Source organism: Tachyglossus aculeatus, chromosome 21, assembly GCF_015852505.1.
Source record: "Tachyglossus aculeatus isolate mTacAcu1 chromosome 21, mTacAcu1.pri, whole genome shotgun sequence".
NCBI classification, from domain to species: domain Eukaryota; kingdom Metazoa; phylum Chordata; class Mammalia; order Monotremata; family Tachyglossidae; genus Tachyglossus; species Tachyglossus aculeatus.
The window spans coordinates 10,013,636-10,031,991 of record NC_052086.1 but is presented as its reverse complement, the minus strand read 5'-3'; the positions used below and the strand labels follow the sequence as shown (position 1 = coordinate 10,031,991).

The window sequence follows — 18,356 nt, the reverse complement described above, 5'->3', positions numbered from 1 at the left end:
GAGCTTACGGTCTCCAGGGGAGACAGACATTAAAATAAATGGCAGCTATGTACCTAAGTGCTGTGGGATTGAGGGTGAGGTGAATAAAGGGTACAAATCCAAGTGCAAGGGTGACACAGAAGGAAGTGGGAGAAGAGGAAAGGAGGGATTAGTCGCAGAAGGCCTCTTGGAGGAGATGGGATTTTAAAAAGGCTTTGAAGGTGGGGAGAGTGATGGTCCGTCAAATGTGCAGGGGTAGGATGTGGGTGAGGGGTTGGCGGACAGACGGATGAGATGAAAGTACGGTGACTAGGTTGCTGTCATAGGAGCGAAGTGTGCGGGCTGGACTGGAGAAGGAAATCAGCAAGGTGAGATAGGATGGGGGAAAGCGGTTGAGTGCTTTCAGGGAGATGGTAGAAGTTTCTGTTTTGATGTAGAGGTGGATAGGAAACCACTGGAGATTCTTGAGGAGTGGGGAAACATGGACTGAACTTTTTTTTTAGAAAAAATGATCCGGGCAGAATGAAGTTTGGACTGGAGTGGGGAGAGACAGGAGGCAGGGACGTCAACATGGTGTAGCCGTTTGGACGGAGAGAAAAGGGTGGATATTAGCAGTGCCGTGAAGGTAGAATCCACAGGATACGATGACACTGAAAACATGGGTTGAATGACAGAGAAGAGTCGAGGATAATGCCAACTTTATGGGCTTGTGAGACAGAGAGGATGGTGGTGCCATCTACAGTGATGGGAAAATGAGGGGGAGGACAGGGTTTAGGGGCTTGGGTGGGAAGATGAGTTCTGTTTTAGACAAGGTAAGTTTGAGGTGGGACATCCAAGTAGAAACATCCTAAAGGCAGGAGGAAATACAAGACTGCAGAGGAGGAGAGAGATCAGGGCTGGAGATAGAGATTTGGGAATCATCCGCAGAGAGACAGCAGTTGAAGCCGTGGGGGCGAATGAATTCTCCAAGGGAGTGGGTGTCGATGGAGAAGAGAAGGGGAACCGGAACTGAGCCTTGAGGGACCCCCACAGTTAGGGGGTGGGAGGCAGAAGAGAAGCCCACGAAGGAGACTGAGAATGAACGGCCAGAGAGGGGAGAGGAGAACCAGGAGAGGACAGAGTCAGTGAAGCCAAGGGTGGATAATGTTTCCAGGATAAGGGGGCGGACGACAGTGTTGAAGGCAGCTGAGAGGAAGAGGTGGATTAGGATGGAGTAGAGGCCATAGGACTGGGCGAGAAGGAGGTCGTTGGTGACCTTCAAAGAGGACGGTTTCCTGCCTCCGAGGTTCAAGGCTTTTTTTACTCCCTCTCTGCTACTGTACGGAATTGTTCACGTGGACTTTTCCTCTTCCTCCCTCAACTACTGCAGTCTTCTCGACCTCACTAGTGGGGTGAGCTCCTCTGAGGCGGAGGCTGCCTCGATTGCCCTGGTGGCACTTAGCAGCACGGGGACCGCTCGATCAGTGCAGTTGGTTGAACAATGTTCCCACCCAGCAGATGCTCCGTGCCGGTGCTGGTGGTGGGAGTGACGGTCACGGTGATAAGGAAATATCCGGGCTCCTGGGAAGCGCTTCCCAAGCCAGGAGGTCGTGATCGCAGATTTGCTCGTCATGGGCAGGGAATTGTGCACAGTAAGCGCTCAATAAATATGACTGGCTGATTGACTCCATACTCCTTCAGAGCCAGGCATTTCTTATTTCTTCACATGCTAGGTGGATTTGTGGAGGAACAGCGCTTAGAACAGTGCCAGCGCTTAGAACAGTGCTTTGCACATAGTAAGCACTTAACAAATGTCATTATTATTATTATTATTATTACAGAAGAGAAGCAGAGAAGCAGCATGGCTTATTGGAAAGAGCGCAGGCCTGGGAGTCGGAGGTCGTGGGTTCTAATCCCAGCTCCGCCACTTATCAGCTGGGTGACTTGGGCAAGTCACTTCACTTCTCTGTGCCTCAGTGACCTCATCTGGAAAATGGGGATTAAGACTGTGAGCCCCATGTGGGACAACCTGATTACCTTGTATCTCCCCCAGTGCTTACAACAGTGCTTGGCACATAGTAAGTACTTAACAAATACCACATTATTATTATTATTATCAAGAATGTACCAATGGTTTTTTTGTTTGTGTTTTAAAGAGGACTTTTGTAGAGAGGTGCTATATGCTACTTTTTCTTTGCATTTGTTAAGCGCTGAGTATGTGCCAGGCATTGTTCTAAACACTGGGGTATATACCAAATAATCTAGTGTTACCTAGTGGAATTAGCCTGGGCCTGGGAATCAGAGGACCCGGGTTCTCATCCCAGCCTCCTCTACTCGTCTGCCTTGTGACCTCGGGTAAGTCCCTTCACTTCTCTGGGCCTCAGTTCCCTGACCTGCAAAATGGGGATTAACTGTGTGAGCCCCACGTGGGACAGGGACTGTGTCCGATCTAATTATCTTGTATCTTCCCCAGCGCTTAGTACAGTGCCTGGCGCCTAGTAGGCACTTAACAGATACCATTTGTTTTATAAAAAGAAAAAATGCTGAACTCCTCAAGATAGTCAGAGTCTAAGGGGAGCAAAGAATTTTCTGCTAGCTGGGGGATAATGGGAACTAATCGAAAGTGCCAGCGGTAGCACAATAGTAATACTGATACTTCGTTGGGTGGAAAAATGGTATTTTCTGAGCGCCCACCAGGTGCCAGACACCGCATCAACCGAAGGTACCTATCAAATACTGACTCTGTGCACAGCACTGTCCTAAGTACTTTTTTTAATGGTATTTGTTAAGCAATTACTATGTGCCAGGCACTGCTCTAAGCACTGGAGTAAATCCAAGCTCATCAGGATGGACACAGTCCCTGTCCCATATGGAGCTCCCAGTCTTAATCCCCATTTTACAGATGACGTCACTGAGGCCAGGAGGAGTGAAATGACTTGCCCGTTCCTTGTGGGCAGAGGGCATGGAGGAGATGTGGATGTAAGTACTGTGGGGCTGGGATGAGGGGGGATGACAAAGGGAGCGAGTCAGGGTGACTCCGAAGGGAGTGGGAGAAGAGGAAAGGGGGGCTTAGTCAAGGAGGGCGTCTTGGAGGAGATGGGCCTTCAATAAGGCTTTGAAGGCAGGGAGGGTAATCGTCTATCAGATTTGAGGAAGGAGGGCTGTGCAGGCCAGAGGCGGGACGTGGGTGAGAGGTCTGTGGCGAGCTAGACGACATCAAGGCATGGTGAGAAAATGAGCATTAGAGGAGCAGAGTCTGCAGGCTGGGTTGGAGTAAGAGAGTAGCAAGGTGGGGTAAGAGGGGACAAGGGGATTGACTGCTTGACGATAAGCTCGGCCAGGGCAGGGAATGTGTTTATTGCTATATTATACTGTCCCAAGTGCTTAGTACATTGCTCAGCACACAGTAAGCGCTCAATAATTATGACCGACTGACTGACCAAAAGAGTGAATTTCAATCAATCCATCAGTGGTGTCGACTGCGTGCTTACTGTGTGCGGAGTACTGTACTAAGCACTTGGCAGAGCGCAATATAACAGAGTTGGCCGACACGTTCTGTGCCCACAAGGTGCTTACAGTCTAGAGGGGGAGGCAGACATGAATAGAGATAAATAATTTACAGATATGGACAGGATTGCTTTGGGGGTGAATATCAAGTGCCTTATGGAGACTGAGCCTTAATGAACAGCTCATTAATGTCCTTGGAGTGAGTATCATATGGCGGGGTCTGCATTTCTAAGTTCATTTGACTGCATCTGGCAAATCCTGTCTGTACTTCCCAAGCACGTAGTACAGTGCTCTGCACACAGTAAGCGCTCAATAAATACGATTGAATGAATGAATGAAATCTGAGAAACAGACAAGGCAAAGTGGGCCCAAGCTACCCCTCTGAAATGCCGCTATATTAGAACCTCATTTAGCCGAACGGCTCAAGATTGGCCCAAATTCCGATCATCACTCCATTTACTGAATGCCTACTGTGTACCTATTGCCATACTAAGCGCTTGGGAGAGTACGCTAGAATTAGTGGACACAATCCCTGCTCTTAAGGAGTTTATAATCCACACCCCTAGCCACTTTTAGCATTCTTACATCCTCAGCGGCTGTGAATCTTTGTAGCCAAAGATTCAGACAGACATTATTTATTCAGCTTCCTTTATTTATATGTATCTGTCTCCTTGCAAGTAGGTAAATGATGGTACTGTTCTTGAAGTACTTACTGAGTACCAAGCACTGTACTGGACACTGGGGTGGATGCAAGAGAATTGGGTAGGGTACACGATCTAAATAAATACCCTGTGGGCGGGGAACATGTCTCATCAAACAGTCAATCAATCAATCAGTCAAGGGTGCAGAGTACTGGACTAAACACTTGGCGAAGTACAATACAGCAGAGCTGGTGGTCACGTTCCCTGCCCCCAAAGAGCTTACAGTCTACAGGGAGAGACAGAGATTGAAATAAATTATGCTGCTTTTGGACTTCCCTAAGCGCTTAGAAAAGTGGGCGGCACTTGGGTGGTGCTCAGTAGATACTATTACTGATGCTACTACTTTAATCCATAGAGACATTGGACAAAGTCCTGATATTATTCCGAGAAAAATCCCAGCAGTATCCAGGTTGGAGAAGGGATGCTGAGGGAGGGCACGGCCCATTTCGGAGAACTTTAAACATGGGTTGGATACAAGCAAATTGGATTGGACACAGTCCTTGTCCCATGTGGGGCTCACGGGCTCAATCCCCATTTTACAGATGCGGGAACTGAGGCACAGAGAAGTGACGGGATTTGCCCAAGATCCTACAGCAGACAAGTGGCGGAGCTGGGATTAGACCCCATGACCTTCTGACTTCTAACGGGCTCTGTCCACGATGCCATGCTGCTTCCCTAGTAATAGTAATGGACTGTAAGCTTGTTGTGGGCAGGGACTGTGTCTGTTTATTGTTGAATTGTCCTCTCCCAAGTGCTTAGTCCAGTGCTCTGCGCACAGTAAGTGCTTAATAAATACCATCGCCTGACTAACCGATGGAATTTATGAAGTACCCCCGTCAGCCCGAGCCCTCGGAAAAGTACAACGGAACGGCGCAGGGAATGTCTGCTCTGAGAGGGAGGCTGTGGGGCCGGGGAGGGGAGACAGACAAACTGGGAAACGGGCGCGGCTTCGGGGCCACCTCTCTGGTCCACGAGGCGGGGTGGCCAGCCACGTGGGAGCCGGGGTGCTCTTGGTCTGGCCCGGCCCAGCCGAGGAGCCAAGGCCCGTCAGACCGGAACCAGACCGAGTTGGGCGGGGAGTCATGGGGGTGAGTTTGGGAGCAGGGGTCCCAGGGGAACCGAATGGACCACCAGAAGGTGGTCAGAGCCCCCCAGAGGGGGAGGGGCGGGGTGGGAATACAATGTGCGGAACAAGGGAGTCCGTCCGGGCTTGACGGCTTTCGCGGGCAACGGGATGCCATGACGGGAAGTGGTACAATGCCGTGCGGGTGACTACGTGACTTCCGCAAGGTCCTAAATATAACCCCTTGTCCATCCTCCCAGTGTCACTTACACAAACACAGTTCCCCCAAGACACACAGGGGTGAAGTCTGGGACATTTTACTGGCTGCTAAAAGTGGGTTTAATTAGTGGTGATGGCAGATGCTCAAACAAAGATTTTATTTACATATCTACATATATATATATATATATATATATATACTCTTATCTATATCTGTCTATCTATATTCATTCAATCATATGTATTGAGCACTTACTGTGTGCAGAGCAATGTACTAAGCGCTTGGGAAGTACAAGTTGGCAACAGATAGAGACAGTCCCGACCCAACAATGGGCTCACAGTCTAGAAGGGGGAGACAGACAACAAAACAAGACAATATATATATATATATATATATATATATATATATATATTTATATCTATGTATATACATGTATATCTATACATATATAGATAGATCGATCTATCTCTATATCTATAGGTAGATCTATATCTATATATATTACTTCCAAACTTAGTACTGGCCTCCTCACCACTGGTTTTAAAGCAGTCAATCCCCTTGCCCCCTCCTTACCTCACCTCGCTATTCTCCTGCTACAATCCAACCCGCACATTTGGCTGCTGTATTGTCACTTTCCCTCTATCTCAACTATCTCGCCATCAACCTCTCAACCATGTCCCGCCTCTGGCCTGGAATGCCCTCCCTCCTCAACTCCTACAGACCGTTACTCTCCCCATCTTCGAAGCCTTATTTAAGGCATAACTCCTCCAAGAGGCCTTCCCTAAGTCCTCGTTTCTTCTACTACTCTCTTTAGTCATCCACGCTCCTAGCCCCACAGCACTTATATCATTTAATTATCTATAATTTTTTTTGATGTCAATGTCTGTCTCCCCCCTCTACACGGTAAGCTCATTGCAGGCAGGGAATGGGTCAGTTTATTGTTATACTTTACTCTCCCAAGCTATTATTAGTACAGTGCTCTGCATACAGTAAATGCTCAATAAATTCTTACTGACCGACTGACTGGGGGGTTGCACCCATTGTGTGCCCAGTAAACACTGTCATTGCCACCACAATTTTACTTTCCCAGACACTTGGTACAATGACTTGTACCGGGTGGTGCTCAATAAATACCATTACTAATACGATTGTATTTTCTCAGGTGCCCAGTACAGTGTGTTGCACGAGTGGGTGCTCAAATAATAATAATAATAATAACAATAATATTATAATTATATTTGTTAAATGCTTACTATGTGCCAAGCACTGTTCTTCGTAAATACAAGATGATCAAGTAGGACACAGTGCCATTTTCATATGAGGCTCACAGGAAATTCCATTACTTTTTTTTTTTTAATGGTATCTGCTAAGAGCTTACTAACTGCTAGGCACTTTACTAAGCACTGGGGTAAATTTTTTTTTAATGTATTTGTTCATTCATTCATTCATTCAATCGTATTTATTGAGCGCTTACTGCATGCAGAGCACTGTACTAAGCGCTTGGGAAGTACAAGTTGGCAACAACTTGTTAAGCGCTTACTATGTGCCAGGCACTGTATTAAGCACTGGGGTAGATACAAGGTAATCAGGTTGCCCCATGTGGAGCTCACAGTCTTCACCCCCATTTTACAGATGAGGGAACTGAGGCAGAGAGAAGGTAAGAGGGAGAGAGGAAGCAAGGAGCATAAGGGGCTGGCGAATAAGGAGGTGTCGCCCCAGCGCCTGAGGCTTTTTTTTTTAATGGCATTTATTAAGTGCTTACTAAGTGCTTACGAGAAGCAGCGTGGCTCAGTGGAAAGGGTAACGGGCTTTGGAGCCAGAGGTCATGGGTTCAAATCCCGGCTCCGCCAACTGTCAGCTGTGTGACTTTGGGCAAGTCACTTAACTTCTCTGGGCCTCAGTTCCCTCATCTGTAAAATGGGGATTAAGACTGTGAGCCCCCCCGGGACAACCTGATCACCTTGTAACCTCCCCAGCGCTTAGAACAGTGCTTTGCACATAGTAAGGGCTTAATAAATGCCATTATTATTATTATTATTATTATTATGTGCAGAGAACTGTGCCTGGGGTATTGGGGTCTGGCCCACCACCTCCACCTATCTTGCCCCGACCCTTCCGGAAAGCCGCTTGCTCCTTTCCAGAAACCCGCAGGGTGCACTAACCCAGCAATGGGTGGGAGAAGGGTCTGCCAGCTCGGGAGGGCTGCACCAGCCCGGACCCCGGCGTCCCGAGGAATCCGTCCACTCGCCTCCCTGGGGACCTCGGTGAATCGGCGACCGACGCGTCAATGGTATTAACCGAGCGTCGACCGTGCGCGGGGTCGGCCGGGCCGCTTCCCGGCCCCACCTTCCGTCTTCTAACCCGGGGCCCTTCTGCTCTCTGTCCCGCCCAGTGCAGTTTGACATGATGCGGGCCTGTAACCTGATCGCCACCGTGGCCCTGACGGCGGGCCAGCTCATCTTCGTCTTGGGCCTGTTGGATCTGCCCCTCGTTTCCCAGGATACCCAGTGGTGGGAGGAAGCCATCGCCGCTCTGTTCCAACTGGCTAGTGAGTATCTCGGCCCGGGGCCGACGCGGGCGAGGCGGGACGTGGGCCGAGCGGGATGGGGTGGCGAAATTCCTGCCCCCACGCCGTGGTCTAGGTTGCGTTTCCATCTTACGTCAGGAGAATCCCCTGTGGAGAGAGCCGGCATCCCCCCAGGCCGTCGGCTCACTGCCCTGTGGAAGATTCTGAGAAAATCAAAAGAGCCCCCGAGTAGATGCAGTGAGGCGATGTGAAGAGAGCCGGGGTGGGAGAGGCCTCATCGCCTCGTCAGGATGGTCGAGGGTGAGGCTGCCCTCCATCTCGGCCACTGATGGTGCAGGGGAAGTAAGAATTCTCGCTGGGAAGTAGAGAAGCAGCGTGGCCTAGTGGGAAGATCCTGGGCCCGGGAGCCAGAAGGACCTCGGTTCTAATTCCGGCTCCGCCGCTCGTCTGCTGGGTGACCCGGGGGAAGCCACGTCACTTCTCCGGGTCTCAGTTCCCTCATCGGCAGAATGGGGATAAAGACTGCGAGTCCCACGTGGGACTGATGAGCTTGTATCTACCCCAGTGCTTAGTACAGTGGCTGGCACAGAATAAGCGCTTAATAAATATTCTTAAAAAGAAGAGGAGGCTCTTGGCTGCAGGGGTAGGCTTGGTTCCCGGATGGGGTGGGGAGGACTTGAAGGAGACAGCCGACCACCACTGAAGCAGCGTGGCCTAGTGGAAAGTGCAAGGCCTTGGAAGTCAGAAGACCTGGGTTCTAATTACGGCTCCACCACTTGTCTGCCGTGGGGCCTTGGGCAAGTCATTTCACTTCCTCTGGGCCTCAGTTCCCTCACCTGTAAAATGGGGATTCAGTACCTGTGCTCCCTCTTACTGAGAATGTGACCCCCATGTGGGACCTGATTATTCTTGTATTTACCCCAGTGCTTAGTACAGTGTTGGGCACATAGTAAGTGCTTAACAAATACGACTATTATTATTATTATTGCTGTTGACTCGGGGGGTGGTCGTGGAAGCTTTGGGGAAGATCCGGCAGACATCATCCATTCATTCATTCAATCGTATTTATTGAGCGCTTACTGTGGGCAGAGCGCTGTACTAAGCGCTTGGGAAGTACAAGTTGGCAACATATAGAGACGGTCCCTACATCAGGTTCGGGGGGCAGTGGGGCCTAGGTACATAGTACAAGCCTCGACTCCCAGAAGCGCTTAACAAATACCACAGTTATTCATTCATTCAGTCATATTTATTGAGCGCTTACTGTGTGCAGAGCACTGTACTAAGTGCTCGGGAAGTACATTGAGAAGCAGCGCGGCCTCATGGAAAAAGCTCGGGCCTGGGAGTCAGAGGAGCTGGGTTCTAATCCTGTCCCCGTCACCTGTCTGCTGAGTGACCTTAGATGAGTCACCTCACTTCTCTGGACCTCAGTTACCTCATTTGTAAAATAATAATAATAATAATAATGGCATTTATTAAGCACTTACTATGTGCAAAGCACTGTTCTAAGCACTGGGGAGGTTACAAGGTGATCAGGTTGTCCCACGGGGGGCTCAAAGTCTTCATCCCCATTTTTACAGATGAGGTAACTGAGGCACAGAGAAGTGAAGTGACTTCCCCAAAGTCACCCAGCTGCTAATTGGTGGAGCCGGGATTTGAACCCATGACCTCGGACTCCAAAGCCCGGGCTCTTTCCACTGAGCCACGCTGCTCCTCTGGCAAGGCACTTTTCTGTGCCGCAGTTTATTCTTTGGTAAAATGAGGGGAAGACACCCACTTGCTCTCCCTCCTATTTGGACTGCAAGCCCCATGTGGGAGAGGGGTTGTGTCCAATCTGATTATTTTGCTGCTTCCCCAGAGTCTAGCATAGTGCTTTTTGATGTTTATATGATCTTTGTTAAGCGCTTAGTTTGTGTCGAGCACTGTAGTAAGCGCTGGGCGGACACAATCTCCTCAGGGGGGACACAGTCTGTCCCACATGGGGCTCTCAGGAGGGAGGGACACAGAGTGAGCACTTCATAAGTACCATAAGTTAATGATTAATGATTGTTAAATAATTAAAGTCTTTTTGCTGCAGCCCACTCACCAACTCGCTCAATAGAAATAATAATAATTGGAGTATCTGTTAAGCGCTTGCTAAGTGCCAGGCACTGTACTAAGCTCTAGAATAGATACGAGGTCATCAGGTCAGACACTGTCCCTTGTACCGCATGGGGTTCACGGCCTAAGGGAGAGGGGAAACGGGTATTTGATCCCCATTTTTCAGATGAGGAAAGGGAGGCACGGAGGAGGAGAATGACTTGCCCGAGGTCTCGTAGCTTGTGTGGCGGAGCTGGGACTCGAACCCGGGTCTCCTGAAAACCAGGCCCGTGCTCCTCCTCCTAGCCCGGGTGCTTGCTGTCCCCCACCGCCACCAAGGGACACAATGCAGACGGGGACGATCGATCGATTGATCAGTCCATCAGTCGGTGGTATTCATTGAGTGCTTACTGTGTGCAGGGCACTGTATTAAGCGCTTGGGAGAGTGCTGTGCACCCGAAGGAGAGAGAGCGGAGCTGCGCAAACCACCGGCGCTAGAATCAATTCCCGCGAGCAGGCTCTTGGAACCGAAGTCTCCCGGCCGAGGTCCGCCCCCTGTTCTCGATGGAAGACTCCATCGTCACCACCGTCGTCCTCACCGTGTGCCCAGCACTGTGCTGAGCACTGGGGTAGAAACAAGGTAATCGGGTCTGTCAAGGAGGTTCACAGTCTACGGCCGTTTTGTATTGCCCTGTGGGTGGTTGGGGACCAAGAGAAGTTCAATGGAATTTTTCTCCCCGCCAAACTGTGTACGGTACACGGATCCGCTGCACTTTGCAATGATGAATGAATTGTTCTGACTGGAATCCCGGAGAGGAAACCGCAGGAACTCTGGAAGTGAATCATTCTGGAAATACTGAAAGATAGGAACACAATTCCCAGGCTCCTATCTTTCTGGAGAAAGTCTCCTTCCAGAAAGAGGCTTGTGTTTAGCGCCCAAATATTTCCAATGCTTTAGGCTATTTAAGCGCAGGGGGGTTAGAAACTTGGGGGTGGGGTGGGGAGGAGAGGGCCAGAGGCCCTGGGAATTCTCCTTAGTGGTGGCATGTCTTCCTTTTCCCACAAAGAGGCCTGTGGGAATGTTTCCTGAGACAAAAACGGGGAACGTTTTCAATTTCACTTTCCCGTTGAAGCCGCTGATCTGGGATTGCTAACCCCTCAGGGGGCAGGGATCTCGTCCCTCATCTGCATTGGACTCTCCCAATTGCTTAGCACAGTGCTCTGCACACAGTAGGTGTCACCCGTCGTGCGGGGATGGGTCCGACTATTGATTGATTAATCGATTGATTCCCGTTAGATGGTCTCCAGGGACAGGGACGGCGTCTTCTACCTCCCCCGTAGCAGTGATAGTATTGATTAAGTGCTGAGAGGCACAGAGATGCCGTGTGGCTTAGTGGGTAGAGCCCAGGCCTCGAGTCAGAAGGACCTGGGTTCTAATCCTGGCTCTGCCACACAGGTTTCCCAAGGTGTATGGACGCTGCTTCTCATTCCATCTGCTTCTCATGGGGAAGCAGCATGGCTCAGTGGAAAGAGCCCGGGCTTTGGAGTCAGAGGTCGTGGGTTCAAATCCCGGCTCCGCCACTTGTCAGCTGTGTGACTTTGGGCAAGTCACTTCACTTCTCTGGGCCTCAGTTCCCTCATCTGTAAAACGGGGATGAAGACTGTGAGCCCCACGTGGGACAACCTGATCACCTTGTATCTACCCCAGTGCTTAGAACAGTGCTTGGCACATAGTAAGTGCTTAACAAATACCATTATTATTATTATTACTCCACAGCATGAAACCCAGTGGAAAGTGCACAGGCCTGGGAGCCAGAAGGTTATGGGTTCTAATTCCCAGCTCCGCCATTTGCCTGCTGTGGGACCTAGGGCAAGTCACTTGGCTTCTCTGTATCTCAGATACTTGATCTGTAAGTGAAGTGGGCAAAGTCACTTCTCCGGGCCTAAGTCACCTCATCCGTAAAATGGGGATGAAGACTTGTGAGTCCCATGTGGATTAGCTTGTATCCACCCCAGCCCTTAGTACGGTGCCTGGCACAAAATAAGTAACCTGTACCGCTAAAACAACGAAAAAAGAAGCGCTTACAGTATGCAGAGCACTGTTCTATATGCTTCAAGAAAATATGCAATGGGAATTAGAGAAAAGAGAATTAGGGAATAGCGTGGCTCAGTGGCAAGAGCCCGGGCTTTGGAGTCAGAGGTCATGGGTTCAAATCCCGGCTCCCCCAATTGTCAGCTGTGTGACTTTGGGCAATCCTCTGTGCCTTGGTTACCTCACCTGTAAAATGGGGATGAAGACTGTGAGCCCCCCGTGGGACAACCTGATCACTTTGTAACCTCCCCAGTGCTTAGAACAGTGCTTTGCACATAGTAAGCACTTAATAAATGCCATTATTATCATTATTATTATTATTATCATTATTAATTAAACAAGGTCAATCTCCTCAGGGCTTAGTACAGCGCTCAGCACAGAATAGGGGCTCAGCAAATACCACCGATGGATTGATCTCTACCGTACCCAGCAAGGGAGATGGACACCCCCTCTCCACATCGGTGTGGGTGATTTGAGCAATGGGATGGACGTCTGAGGGTCGGGGAAAACTTGGGGGTAACTGTGGGCAGCCCAAGGGTCTGACATTGAGCCTCCTGGCTAAAGACCAAATTGGCACTCGCTGCCCCAAAGGGAGAAGCCTTTCACTTCAGATTCCGGTCTGGAAGAAGAAAGCCTAGTGAAGCCGGGGTGGGCCCATCGTGACGTCCAAGTTTTTGTTTTTTATAGTATTTGTTAAGCACTTACTATGTGCTGGGCACTTTTTCTAAACACTGGGGAAGGTACGAGCTCGTCAGGGCGGACGTGGCCCACATTCCACGTGGGGCTCCCAGCCTTACCCCCCATTTTACAGATGAGGGAACCGAGGCCCGGAGAAGTGAGGCGACTTGCCCACGGTCCCACGGCAGACGTGTGGCAGAGCAGGAATTAGAACCCAGGTCCTTCTGATTCTCAGGCCACTAGGCCACGCAGCCTCCCTGGGGTTGAAGTGAACTGGAGGCTCTAGAATGATCTCTGTCAAGGGGCAGATAAGCGTTCAATAAATACGACGGATCGATTGATTGAGGAGGACACCTCTAGGCCCGGTCCCTCGGGAGGGAGGGAGTTGGGGAGCTGCGCTGGACTGGGGTTTGTGCATTGGTTCAGATTAGCACAGAGGAGCTGCGCTGGACTGGGGTTTGTGCATTGGTTCAGATTAGCACAGAGGCCTTGGTGCCCCCGAGGCCCGTGGTTAATCTCTGAGGACAGGAGCTTAGTAACGATATCTTGGGTGTTTTTTGGCACGCTTTCACATCGGTTATCTTATTTTGTCCTCGCAACGTCCCTGCGAAGTTCAGGGGCGTGGGGGAAGGCGGGAATTAGTATCCTCATTTTACAGCTGTGGCATCCGAGGCCCCAGAGAGGTTCAGTGTCTTGCCGGAGGTCGGCCAGCTGGCTAGCGGGCCGAGCTGGTCTCCTGGCTACTAGCCACAGGCTCTGTCCATTAGACTTAGTCACCTCTCAGTGCATCTCCTGTATGTGGCCTTTTCCCAGAGAAACGGGGGAAAGGGGGACGGTAGAATGAGGAGGGGGTGACCTGCTAGGAACACAGACCTGCTAGCCAATCAGTCGTATTTATTGGGCGCTTACTGTGTGCAGAGAACCGGACTAAGCGCTTGGGAGAGGACAAGAGAGCAATATAACAGACACAATCCCCGCCCACAACAAGGGAGTCAGAACGTCAGGGGGTCTAATCCCGGCTCTGCCATTTGTCTGCTGTGAGGCCGTGGGCAAGTCACTTTGCTTCTCTGTGCATCAGTTCCCTCATATGTAAAATGGGGATTGAGACTATGAGCCCCACGTGCGACAGGGACTGTGTCTAACCTGATCTACTTGTATTCACCCCAGCGCTTAGTACGGTGCCTGGCACGTAGTAAGCACTTAACAAATACCACCATTATTATTACGATTATTATTAATTCAGACAACCCTGAGGTTCTCTGTCTATTGAGGCTCCTGCCTCTCCTGGCCCCCAGTCCCCACCCAACCCCTCCCCGCCCGCACCCACCAGGGCTGTTTTGTCCAAAAAGGAAATGCACTTTGGGGCTGTTTAGACTTGTTGTCTCACAGACCAAGAGGCCGGTGTGCAGCCATGGGCCTTTCTTCTGTCCAGAGGCTAATTTTAGATGCCGGTTCTTTCCCCCGCCATCCCCCCACCCTAACCCCACCCGCCCTCCGCCTCCCCCCAGCCTCCCCGGGCTGGAGGTTGTTCTAAACAGAGTCAGAGAGAGAGAGAGACAGGAGGGCACCAGGATATCCTGTCCTGGGAGGAGGAAATGCTGGCCATTACCTGTTATGCAAGCTGGACCTTGAAATCCCTAGTGCTCGGGTGGGGAGACGGAGGGGCGGGCGAGAGAGACAGTTGGAAATGATTAATAAAATGCTAATAATAATTGTGGTATTTGTTAAGCGCTTACTATGCGCCAGGCACTGTAATCATTAATTCTTTCAATCGAATTAATCGTGCGCTTACTGTACGCAAAGCTTGGGAGAGTACAAAACAACAACAAACAGACATATTTCCTGCCCACAGTGAGCTCACAGTGCTAAGCGCCGGGGTGGATGCAAGCAAATCGGGTTGGACACAACGGTCCCAGTCCCACACGGGGCTCACAGTCTTCATCCCCATTTTCCAGATGAGGGAACAGAGGGAGGAGGCTGGCCGGAGGAGGGAGGGAAGGGGAAAAACACCCTAGAATCGACCTACTCTGCTCCCAAGCCAAGCAGGGAGTCACGTGGGAGCTTCCTGAAGAGTTCGGTTTTCAGGGGGAAGGCTGGGATTCCGGAGTTCCTCTGTGGGATCATTCCCCTGGGATCAAGGCAGAACTCTCCGAGCCTTGTTTGCAAGCATCATCACATAGGAATCAACCTACGTATATATTTATATATTTATATATATTTATATTTATATACCTTATATAGGGGTATATAAGGGTGCAATAGAGAAGTAGTGTGGCCTAGTGGCTAGAATTCGGGCCTGGGAGTCAGAAGGACCTGTGTTCTAATCCCGGCTCCACCATTTGTTTGCTGTGTGGCTTTGGGGAAGTCACTTCACTTCTCTGGCCTCGGTTCCCTCATCTGTAAAATGGGGATTAAGACTGTGAGTCTTATGTGGGAGGGGAACTGTGTCCAGCCCAATTACCTTGCACCTACCCCAGTGCTTACAGTACAGTATATAGTATATACACACTCACACATGTAATATATACATTTATTTGTGTGTATATGTATATAATATATTCACATATATGTATGCATATGTGTACATATATATGTGTGTATTATATACTATATGTATTATATATAGTATATATAGTATATATACACGCACACCCACTTATGTGTATATTCATTCATTCAATCATATTTATTTATTTATTTATTTTTTAATGGCATTTATTAAGCGCTTTCTATGTGCAAAGCACTGTTCTAAGTGCTGGGGAGGACAAGGTGATCAGGTTGTCCCACGTGGGGCTCACAGTCTTCATCCCCATTTTACAGATGGGGGAACTGAGGCTCAGAGAAGTTAAGTGACTTGCCCAAAGTCACACAGCTGACAAGTGGCAGAGCCGGAATTTGAACCCATGACCTCTGACTTCAAAGCCCGGGCTCTGTTGAGCACTTACTGTGTGCAGAGCACTGTACTAAGCGCTTACACACACACACACACAGATACACACACACACACACACACACAAACATACATGTACGCAAGGTCACTGAGTGGTATTCTAATCAGAGGACCCGCGTTCTTATCCCGGCTCCGCTCCTCGTTCGCTGTGTGACCCTGGGGAAGTCACTTCACTTTTCGCCGCCTCAGTATCCGCCGAGCACTGGGCTGAGCCCTGGGGTGGATTTATGATCCTCAGGTCAGGCCCGGTCCTGGCTCTGCACGGGTCTCCCGGTCTGATGGGGAAGGGGAGGCAGGGCGGAGGGGGAGACTGAGGCACGAGAGAGGTTCAGAGACAGGCCCGAGGGTGACCCAGAGGGCCGGGGGGAGAGCCGGGATTGGAGGCCGGGACTCCTCCTCCTCCCTCCAGACTGGGCCTCCTCCACCGCCATCCGTCCGTCGTTCCGAGAGGGTGAAACTCTCCTGACGGAACGTTTGGGCCGAGGAAGTGGGCAGGAAGGAAAGGCCGGGGCAACTGGATCCTCGGGAGACCCAGGCGCTCTGGCACACGGGACCGACACTTGTTTGCTTTGGAAACGGAACCTCGTCTAGGGGGAACCGGGGAACAACGGAACTGGCCACGGGGGGAATCTACTTTCTAGGTCTCTGCTTGCCGTTCTACGTGCCCGGACTCTTCCTTCAGGGCACCGCACCTGGCGGGGGGCACATAATTAGATGCCATCGCCATTCCTGCAGCCGTCACTCGCTTCCAAAGGCTTAGGACGGCACGTTACAGCCAGTGCTCAGTTTATAATACTCAGTCAATCGTATTTTTTGAGTGCTGACTGTGTGCAGAGCAATGTACTAAGTCCTTGGGAGAGTACAATACAACAGTAAACATATCGAGAAGCAGCGTGGCTCAGTGGAAAGAGCACGGGCTTTGGAGTCAGTGGTCGTGGGTTCACATCCTGGCTCCGCCAATTGTCAGCTGTGTGACCTTGGGCAAGTCACTTAACTTTTCTGAGCCTCAGTTACCTCATCTGTAAAATGGGGGTTGACTGTGAGCCCCCCGCGGGACAACCTGATCACCTTGTATCCTCCCAGCGCTTAGAACAGTGCTTTGCACATAGTAAGCACTTAATAAATGCTATTATTATTATTATTATTCCCTGCTCCATCACAAGCTTACAGTCTAGAGGAGGAGACTGTCTATATGTTGCCAACTTGTACTTCCCAAGCACTTAGTACAGTGCTCTGCACACAGTAAGCGCTCAATAAATACGATTGATTGATTAAGGGCCGGGTTCAGCGAGGCAGCAGTTTGGATGGAAAGGAATTAGAGCAGTGATGTGAAGAAAATATCGACGTTTCCTCCAGGGAGTCACCTTCTATGGCCACGCTTGGAAGCAGTTTGGCCTTGTGGAAAGAGGCCGGGCCTGGAGTCAGAGGACCTGTGTTCTCATCCTGGCTCTGCCACTCGTCTGGTGGATGACCTGGGGCAGGTCTGCCTCGCCATCAATCACGTTTATTAATAATTGTGGTATTTGTTACGCGCTTACCATGTGCCAGGAACTGTACTAAGCGCTGGGGTGGGCACAAGCAAATCAGGTTGGGCACAGTGTCCGTCCCACGTGGGGCTCACAATCTTGTTGGGTAGGGATTGTCTCTACGTGTTGCCGAATTCAAGTACGGAGTGATCGTGGTACTTGTTAAGCGCTTAATGTGCGCCAAGCGTTGTTCTAAGCACTGACGTAGATACAACTTAATCAGGTTCATTCATTCAGTCGTATTTATTGAGTGCTTACTGTGTGCACAGAACTGTACTAAGCGCTTGGGAAGTACAAGTTGGCAACATATAGAGACGGTCCCCACCCAACAACGGGCTCAGTCTAGGTTGAACACAGTCCCCGTCCCACATGGGGCTCATAGTCTTAATCCCCATTTTTTACCGATGAGGTAACTGAGGTCCAGAGAAGAGACGTGACTTGCCCAAGGTCACACAGCAGACAAGTGGTGGAGCCCGGATTAGAACCCATGACCTTCTGACTCCTAGGCCTGGGCTCTAGCCACTACACGAGGCTGTGCGCCTCCCATCGAGCGCTTAGGATGCTGTTCCGCCCACAGTAAGTGCTCTATAAATACCACTGACTAATTTCTGACTGTTATATTGTCCTCTACCAAGAGCTCAGTATGGTGCTCTGCACAAAGTAAGCGCTCAATAATGACCATCGATGGATTGATCTTAGCGACCGTTGATATTTATTGATCACCCACCGAGTGCAGAGCACTGGGCTAAGTGCTCGGGAGAGCATGACTGTAGCAAGCTACACGTTTCCTGCCCTAAGCGGACAATTTTAATAATAATAATAATAATAATGGCATTTATTAAGCGCTTACTATGTGCAAATTTTAACACCTTACATACAGTTACATATATAACTGTATATATCCCACCCCTGAATGGATCAATTTCCCTTCTCCCCAGGTTATGTTCCCTCCAACCCGACCCAACTACCACCTAGCCACCCACCTGGCTATTTCTGCACCATCTACAAACACATTTATGAACTTGCCCCCGCTCTTGGCACTTCAGTACATATCGCCT

General features: G+C 50.1%; 2 protein-coding genes across 3 annotated transcripts in view; one reads left to right on the top strand and one right to left on the bottom strand.

Moving 5' to 3' along the window:
* The window catches only part of IFT140 (intraflagellar transport 140), a 106,980-nt gene that overhangs the window by 27,180 nt on the left and 61,444 nt on the right, over positions 1–18,356 (bottom strand). The gene's annotated exons all lie outside the window — the stretch shown is intronic.
* TMEM204 (transmembrane protein 204) overlaps positions 1–18,356 on the top strand; it is a 37,214-nt gene that overhangs the window by 16,944 nt on the left and 1,914 nt on the right. The window contains exon 3 of the mRNA XM_038762489.1: positions 7,842–7,997. Coding sequence (XP_038618417.1) covers positions 7,842–7,997 — 156 coding nt within the window. The remainder of the gene's footprint in view (positions 1–7,841; positions 7,998–18,356) is intronic.